The 8,955-nt window shown below is 35.4% G+C and overlaps 1 protein-coding gene across 1 annotated transcript in view; it reads left to right on the top strand.

The window, feature by feature from the left end:
* The window catches only part of LOC104715110 (FACT complex subunit SSRP1-like), a 6,325-nt gene continuing 2,473 nt past the window's right edge, over window positions 5,104-8,955 (top strand). The window contains exons 1-14 of the mRNA XM_019229889.1: window positions 5,104-5,229; window positions 5,701-5,889; window positions 6,428-6,533; window positions 6,664-6,800; window positions 6,898-6,981; window positions 7,058-7,152; window positions 7,260-7,368; window positions 7,503-7,589; window positions 7,709-7,801; window positions 7,893-8,090; window positions 8,195-8,258; window positions 8,396-8,445; window positions 8,565-8,657; window positions 8,749-8,946. Coding sequence (XP_019085434.1) covers window positions 5,176-5,229; window positions 5,701-5,889; window positions 6,428-6,533; window positions 6,664-6,800; window positions 6,898-6,981; window positions 7,058-7,152; window positions 7,260-7,368; window positions 7,503-7,589; window positions 7,709-7,801; window positions 7,893-8,090; window positions 8,195-8,258; window positions 8,396-8,445; window positions 8,565-8,657; window positions 8,749-8,946 — 1,557 coding nt within the window. The 5' untranslated portion in view covers window positions 5,104-5,175. The remainder of the gene's footprint in view (window positions 5,230-5,700; window positions 5,890-6,427; window positions 6,534-6,663; window positions 6,801-6,897; window positions 6,982-7,057; window positions 7,153-7,259; window positions 7,369-7,502; window positions 7,590-7,708; window positions 7,802-7,892; window positions 8,091-8,194; window positions 8,259-8,395; window positions 8,446-8,564; window positions 8,658-8,748; window positions 8,947-8,955) is intronic.

Genomic DNA, 8,955 nt, shown 5'->3' on the forward strand with positions numbered 1-8,955 from the left:
TTCTTTATAATATACTTTAATTTGCGCAGCACGATACTTTTTAAAGATATAATTCTTTCACTCGTTAAATCTAAAAACAATAAGAACTTACGGGTTAAATTTAAAAACACTAAAAATTTTTAAAAACTAATAATGTAAGAATAATTCTTTTAGGGAATAAATCTAAAACGTAACCATAAGAAATTCGATACAATAAAAATGAATCATTTGCATGTTAATTGTTCACGTGTCTTAGGAACCATCTTGTTTGATTTTCTCAGCTTTCTGAACTGAAACAAATTCAGGGGAAAGATTTCATCTATATTCTCAAAAATGACCAGCATGAAGGTTTTGTAAGTATCTCCTTGTTTAAATAAGTTATAGATATTTACCTTGTGATACTAATGTTTATAATTGGTTTTATCAAAAGCAGTATAAGTGACGATCAGTTTAGAGTTTGTAAGATCTTCTTTTTTTTATTCATCATAAACAAAACACAATATAAGGAGACAAATTACACATTATGAAACACAATACAACTCTTGTTGTTGTATCACGGTGAGGAACCAAAGAAAGCCGAAAAGGGGAAACGCAACAACTCGCAAAGCTTGAACCCAATCAACATTGGAAATAAAATTAGAGGTTCAAATTAATAGAGGTTCAAATTAATTTTATAATAATTCTATTGGATAAGCAAAAACTAGTTTATCATTTTAATGTAGTTGTCACAATTTATAGCATTATGCATAAAATTATTTTACTAAAACTCAATTATATATACATTTATTATAGTTAGGTTTGGAAATCTGACTATGTTATATATGTGTGCTATTTTGTAGAAATTTTGTACATATGTTATGAAAAATTTGAGCATTTTTGTGGTTGTTTGTCTTTCTCATAGTTCAAATATAGATCACCAAATCAATAGTATGGTTTTATGGTTATTAACAGCTTAATGTATGAAATACTCATATTAGAACATATAATGACTTTTATACTTAAATGCACCATATAACCAATAGATTTTTTTTGGTTTTTTCGCTAGTAACTTGAGTGGTTCTATACCTTCAAAATGGAGAGTCTTGCCACTTGTCAACATGTAAGTTCATATATATTAACTTATCTCACAAAGTTAAGAATCTGTAAATAAATACATATTTCCATTTGAAATGCTAAGAGATACTGAAAAAATATATTGATTGCTATGAGGATATCTTCTAATTAAATACTCTATTCAATTATTTTGAAAGTCAAAACACAATCATACTCATCCTTAATCTAATTTTTCTGGGCTTAGTTGATATTCTACAATTGAGACATACTTAGGTTCACCCCTAGGGGTGAACCTCTTCATTCACCCCCATATAAAATTAGGAAATAAAATTAGTATACATTATTATAAAATTAAAAACTTATACCGCTGTTTTATAAACCCAAACCGATAGATAATTTCGTTATAATTGTAAAATCTAAATCTTAACCATCTCATTTGTAAGCCCAAACCGACATATAATTTCGTTCTAATTGTAAAATCTAAACCCTAACCATCACATTTGTAAACCCAAACCGACATATAATTTCGTTTTAATTATAGTTACTAAAGCCTAATTCTCATTTATAAACCCAAACCGATATAAACTCGTTTAATTGTAAAATCTAAACCAAGGCAATATGAATCCCTAGCTGGAATTATACAAGACACTCTGTTCTTGGAAGACATACGGCTCGCTATCCCGTGGCTGCTTTGGGGTGTGTGGAAATACATGAATACTCTGGTGTTCCACGGGAAGCAGGGGTACATATGTGAGCTGGTCGTTAAGACATTCCAGGATTCACAGCTGTGGAAGGAGTCGCATCTAATCGCAGCCCAGGTGAAAGTGTCCTGGGATAAAAAGAAGATATGCGTGGAGTCCAATTGGAGGAAACCTCCACAAGGGGTGTTAAAATGCAATGTGGGTGTTTCGTGGAAACATCATGATCTGATGGTTGGAGGAAGCTGGATAATCAGGGATTTTTCTGGTCAGGTGCTGTATCATGCCAGGAGTGCTCTTAGTAGCTCAGAGTCTTTGGCTATGGCAGGGTTGCAGACTTTTAAATGGACGGCTGAAGCTCTACAGATAATGCATGTAGACCATGTGATTTTCGAGCTTGATTGCGCTTTGGTGGTGCCAATGTTAAATAACCCCCAAGATTGGCCCCGGTTCTGTTTTACCCTTCGTGATATACACAATACTTTGGCTTGTTTTACCTATTGGGAATGCAGACATACTGTCGCATCAGCTAACAAAAGGTGGCTAGAGCCATCGCGGGAAGTGTGACTTGTGAGGGTCGTGTTCAATCGTAGTAACATATAAATTGATAATAATATACTTCAAAATTATATTGTTAAAATTACTAAAAATAATTTGATGATATACAATCAAATTATATTGTAAAAGTTCTATTATATTAAATTTCACAAGTAATAAGTACGTATGCAAAGGTCAAAATCTAGTAATCAAATAAAGCCTGCAAAGAGCGTTAGTGAATTTGAACACAGAGAGAAGAGTTGAGTTGCTGATGAATGTGAGATGACGATCGAGAGAGCTAATGATGGAGGGCAATTTAGGATATTTTTTCTTTGTGAACTGTGTTGGTAGAAAAATCCCAACGGTTAGATTGATAAACATGTATCATCATCATTTAATGAAGAGAAGATACACTTCAAAAACAAAAAGGAAATTAAACCTCAAATATGGAAATTATAATTCTATTGAAATTATAACTATGGAAATATAGAAATCAGATTCTATATAATAACCCTAAACCTTGTTTGTGTTTTACACTAATTCTCAAAGTTTGTTATTTTTTTTTTTCTCTGTAAGCGATTGAGACGATGGAAGAAGTTGATGCGCTGCTCAAGATGACTGAGACACTGAATCCATGGGAACAGACAAAGTTTAGATCCTCGACTCAAGACTTTAGGTTCGGTATAATCGGAAAAACCGAATTTAATAGTCTCGTCTCTAGGCTAAAAGACAATCTTCGTGATGCAAAGATTGTTGAGAAGCCGAAAGAAAACCCAAGAACCGGTCCACAGATTAGGGTTAAACCATGTGATAACCCTAAAGAAGATGATACAAATCATGGCTTAGATAAGATCGATAAGGAGAGGAAGATGGAAGTCCACCCACTCAGAAGTGAAAGAGAAGTTGAGTGACTTATTGAAGGCGATCGAGGAGACGCTAAGTCCGAGGCAGATTAGACTTTACACTTCCTTGTGTAAAAACTTTCAGTCCCATAAAATCGGATATGGCACATTCGTGAAAGATCTTCTAGTGTTGATCGAAGAAAAGAAGAGTCTTTATCATCGCTTCATACGATTTGCCAACGGTACTGACAAAGAAGAACAAGAAGATGAAGTTGGAGAGACCCGACACGGTGAAGACGCACTTAGTGATCCAAAGATTGGAACATGTCCTGAGTTTAGGGTTGAAGTTGATGAGAACTCGCAAGAACGCAAGTGGGATAAGACCAACTTGGAGGTAAAGAATAAGAAAAGAATCTTGTCTCCAAAGGATGAGAACCTCCCTCTGAAGAAAAGGAAAAGGTCTAATCCTGAACGACGAGTGACACCTAACTATAGGCTTATCCCCGAGGAGCTACGGTGAAGAGATATGATGATTTCGAGGGAGGTAAGGTGCTAACCGGAGTCGAAGAAGAGATGATTAAATGCGAAGATGAGATGTACGAGGCGGATATGTTGATGAGTGCTTTGATGAATGCAGTGGACAGTGCGGAGAGAGTTATGAGGGGAGAGATGAGAGTAGAAGATCTTGGAGTGAAGTTTAACAGATGCGTTGAAAGGTTATATCGCCGAGACATGTTTGAAACAGTGAGAGAAGATCACCATGGAGCTTTACCTGTGATCTTATTACGGTTGAATCAGAAACTGAGTGAGCTTACGGTTGCTCGAGAAAGCTGGAAACGTGGCTGGAAGAAAACTTTTAAAAGACTTTCTCCAACGCAAAAAGATTCTGTTGCACAAAAATCTCAAGTGAAGTGAAGGAAACAACAATCTGATTCAGGTTCTTCAATGTAATTTTTAAATAGATTAATTTGGTTTCGGTTTTGGTTGTGGCTTTTTTTTTTATGGTTTGGTTTTGGCTTGTGTTTAAGTATGGAGTAAATTTGTGCTAAACTTGGTTGACAAAAACGACTATGTAAAATAGATTTCAGAATGCAATTTCAATCGCTGACATTTGGTTTTGGTTTAGCTAGTTGCGTACACCAGTCCTTAAATTAGGCTAAACTTGTGGTAGATTTGAAGTGATTTTCCTAGAAGTGAGCAAAAATTATCAAAAAAAACCGAATCAAACCGGAATTAAGTGATTTGGTGTGGTGTGGTTAGCGTTAAATATCTTTTGCAATATTAATATTTGCATGGCATAAATTTATAATCACTCTTGACACTTTACAAGTATATATAGCTTTGTACGAATTGCAACATGTATTAATAATTTTGTTAACCTTTAAAAAAATTCAACTCACCTTTACTTTTAAATTTAAATGTAATATTTTAGTAAAAAATTAAGTGTAGTAATTAGTAAATGTAATAGTTGCGCTACTTGTTTTCTAGACGGCCACAACAATGTTTTTTTTAGTATGGAATGTTTCAGACGGCCACTGGCCACACAATCATATTCACTGTAATAGCAAGAACGCAAGTCTTTATAAAAAAAAAAAAAAGAAGATGCCTAGATACTCAAAAATAAATAAATCCTGATTTTTTAAAAAATCACGATTGATAACTAATAATTGAATTTACCGAAATTTATAAATTAGGAAATTACATCTAAAATATTTTAAATTCTATTAATTTTTTATTCAAATCTCAATCGGACCAAAAAATTTATACACGATTTGATATCCAAATCGGTTTACCTGTTTTTAAAGCTAAAATTTTGAAACTCAAATTCAGTTAAACCGAAAAACCAAAAAAAATAATTTATATTTTCAACTTCTTGCCAAAACTAATATATTTTCTCGAATTAACCCCTTGATTTTTTTTTGGGAAAAAAGCAGTCCAACACCACCGCCTCAGAGTGTTTATATAGTTGTGTTTTTTTCCTTGACACCATCATATCATTTTTTTCTTTTTCTTTACACTCTCTTTTGCTCTCTCTCTCTCTCTCGCTCGTCTCTTCATCGGAAACCATGACGGACGGCCACTCCTTCAATAACATCTCTCTCAGCGGTCGCGGCGGAACGGTATGTTCCTCTCTCTCTCTCTCTCTATCTCTTACTACGCCGCTTCTTCAAAAGATCTTTCACTTCCTTTAGTGCTTTCGCCTTTTTTTTCCTCTTCCTTCGAAAAAACCCTAATTTCTTGTTCCTGTAGCCGCTTTGATTCATATCGTTAGATTCAGAAGGAACCCAATATGCGATTTTTTTTCTGGAAGAAAAAAGATTGTTACTTTCAATTTTGTTTTCTTGTTCAAAGTTGTGTTTTTGAAATCCCTAGAGGGTGACATAATGATGTGCGGCGGTTGTTTTAGGGTTTTTATTGTAGAATGTGATGTGGTAATTTAGGTTTCAATTTTGGTACTCTTAGAACCCTGGGCTTCTTTAAATTAATTTAGGGTTTTGAAATCCTTACATAATAATGTGCGGCTGTTTTTTTTTTTTAATTCCTAGAATGTGATGTGCTAATATAGGGTTTTCAAATTTTGGTACTTTTAGAACCCTGGCCTTCTTAAGATTAACTCTGGAGGTATTCAATGGAAGAAGCAAGGTGGTGGGAAAGCTGTGGAAGTTGACAAATCTGATATTGTAGGTGTTAGTTGGATGAAAGTTCCAAAGACTAATAATCAGTTGGGGGTCAAAACCAAAGATGGGTTATACTATAAGTTCATTGGGTTTCGGGATCAGGTTTTGTGCCTTTATATCTTCTTGCCCTCTGTTTTCGAGTTATTCGATTTTTTTTTGTNTGTAGAATGTGATGTGGTAATTTAGGTTTCAATTTTGGTACTTTTAGAGCCCTGGCCTTCTTTAGATTAATTTAGGGTTTTGAAATCTTACAAAATGATGTGCGGCGGTTGTTTTAGGGTTTTATTTTAATTCCTAAAATGTGATGTGCTAATATAGGGTTTTCAAATTTTGGTACTTTTAGAACCCTGGCCTTCTTAAGATTAACTCTGGAGGTATTCAATGGAAGAAGCAAGGTGGTGGGAAAGCTGTGGAAGTTGACAAATCTGATATTGTAGGTGTTAGTTGGATGAAAGTTCCAAAGACTAATAATCAGTTGGGGGTCAAAACCAAAGATGGGTTATACTATAAGTTCATTGGGTTTCGGGATCAGGTTTTGTGCCTTTATTATCTTGTTGCCCTCTGTTTTCGAGTTATTCGATTTTTTTTTTGTCTCTGTCTTTGCTTGTTTTTCATGCTTTTATTATGTTTGGTGATACAGGATGTTGCAAGTCTGACCAGCTTTTTCCAAAGTAGTTATGGGACAACACCTGAAGAGAAACAGTTATCTGTTAGTGGTCGAAATTGGGGAGAGGTTAATTTGAATGGTCAGTTCTTTATCTCCTTATGGTGTGCTTTTTTCCTCCTATATTGATTGTTTTAAGTTGTAGAAGGCTTTCGAGTTAATGTAAGCTTCCATAGTCTATTTGTTAATTTAAAGTGGATTCCTTTGCGCAGGGAATACTCTCACCTTTTCGGTTGGTGCAAAGCAAGCTTTTGAAGTATCCTTAGCTGATGTTTCGCAGACTCAGCTTCAAGGAAAAAATGATGTCATATTGGAGTTCCACGTTGATGACACTGCTGGTGCCAATGAGGTACTCATTTCTACTGCAACCTGGTTTCTTTAGAAGTGTGGTCTCTTGGCTAATATACATATACGGTAGCTGATTTCCTGATTATGCGCATTTGCAGAAAGACTCACTGATGGAGATAGGTTTTCATATTCCTAATTCCAACACCCAGTTTGTTGGTGATGAAAACCGTCCGCCCGCTCAAGTAAGTTGGAGAACCCTTTTTAATTACATGAATGCTTGTTATATATTTTCCTTTGGTTGACAAGAGCACGTTTCAGGTTTTTAATGACGAAATCAAGTTAATGGCTGATGTTACTGCTGGAGCTGAGGAGGCGGTCGTCACATTCGAGAGTATTGCAATCCTCACACCCAGGTAAATATTTCTTCTTCACCTTCCTTTGAGTATTAGAGTATGATCAATTTATCACTTGTATGGCTGTATCTTCTCATGACCACATGATTCTCTTTTTTCTTATGCAGGGGTCGGTACAGTGTGGAACTTCACCTTTCTTTCTTACGTTTGCTAGGACAAGCTAATGACTTTAAAATCCAATACAGTAGTGTTGTCCGCTTGTTCTTGCTTCCTAAGGTAATTCTTTTTAAGCATATCTCAGGTCGCTTACGTATGTTATCAGTCATCAGATTAGGGGGATTTTCATATAATGATCACTGAATCTTGTACTATTTAATTGAATTTGTATTACCTGTTTAATGCCTGAGCAGTCAAATCAACCACACACATTTGTTGTTATCTCTCTAGACCCACCAATCCGGAAAGGTCAGACAATGTACCCCCACATTGTGATGCAGGTAAGCATTACTTATATTTTCCCTTCCCTTTCAATTTTTCTTTTTATAATTGTCTTTTATTCTTTTGCAAAATCTTTTTTATGCTCTGATTTTACATTTGTTTCTACCACCTTTTCTAGTTTGAGACTGACGCCGTTGTAGAAAGTGAACTGTCAATTAGTAATGATCTTATGAATACAAAGTTCAAGGACAAGCTGGAGCGATCATATAAGGTCTTTCTCTGGTCTGCGCTTATATTATCATTCCTTTATTCAAAAAAGTCTACATATACCGACTGGTAAGGATTCGGCTATGAATTTTCAGGGTCTCATTCATGAAGTATTCACCACCGTGTTGCGTTGGCTGTCTGGTGCAAAGATCACTAAACCAGGGAAGTTCCGCAGTGCCCAAGATGGGTTTGCAGTGAAATCATCTCTGAAGGCAGAAGATGGGGTTCTTTATCCACTTGAGAAGGGCTTTTTCTTTTTACCTAAACCTCCAACGCTTATACTTCATGATGAGGTATTTTGTGGTTATTAAGGATTGAAGAATTTTTGTAGGCTCTGAGATAGAGTTTAACCGCTTTTTCTTTTGCGGTTGTTTAACCGCTTTTTTTTTTTTTTAAGATTGACTATGTGGAGTTTGAAAGGCATGCTGCTGGTGGTTCTAACATGCATTACTTCGATCTTNGTATGTTATCAGTCATCAGATTAGGGGGATTTTCATATAATGATCACTGAATCTTGTACTATTTAATTGAATTTGTATTACCTGTTTAATGCCTGAGCAGTCAAATCAACCACACACATTTGTTGTTATCTCTCTAGACCCACCAATCCGGAAAGGTCAGACAATGTACCCCCACATTGTGATGCAGGTAAGCATTACTTATATTTTCCCTTCCCTTTCAATTTTTCTTTTTATAATTGTCTTTTATTCTTTTGCAAAATCTTTTTTATGCTCTGATTTTACATTTGTTTCTACCACCTTTTCTAGTTTGAGACTGACGCCGTTGTAGAAAGTGAACTGTCAATTAGTAATGATCTTATGAATACAAAGTTCAAGGACAAGCTGGAGCGATCATATAAGGTCTATCTCTGGTCTGCGCTTATATTATCATTCCTTTATTCAAAAAAGTCTACATATACCGACTGGTAAGGATTCGGCTATGAATTTTCAGGGTCTCATTCATGAAGTATTCACCACCGTGTTGCGTTGGCTGTCTGGTGCAAAGATCACTAAACCAGGGAAGTTCCGCAGTGCCCAAGATGGGTTTGCAGTGAAATCATCTCTGAAGGCAGAAGATGGGGTTCTTTATCCACTTGAGAAGGGCTTTTTCTTTTTACCTAAACCTCCAACGCTTATACTTCATGATGAGGTATTTTGT

The sequence above is a fragment of the Camelina sativa genome, chromosome 9 (genome assembly GCF_000633955.1).
Source record: "Camelina sativa cultivar DH55 chromosome 9, Cs, whole genome shotgun sequence".
Taxonomy (NCBI): domain Eukaryota; kingdom Viridiplantae; phylum Streptophyta; class Magnoliopsida; order Brassicales; family Brassicaceae; genus Camelina; species Camelina sativa.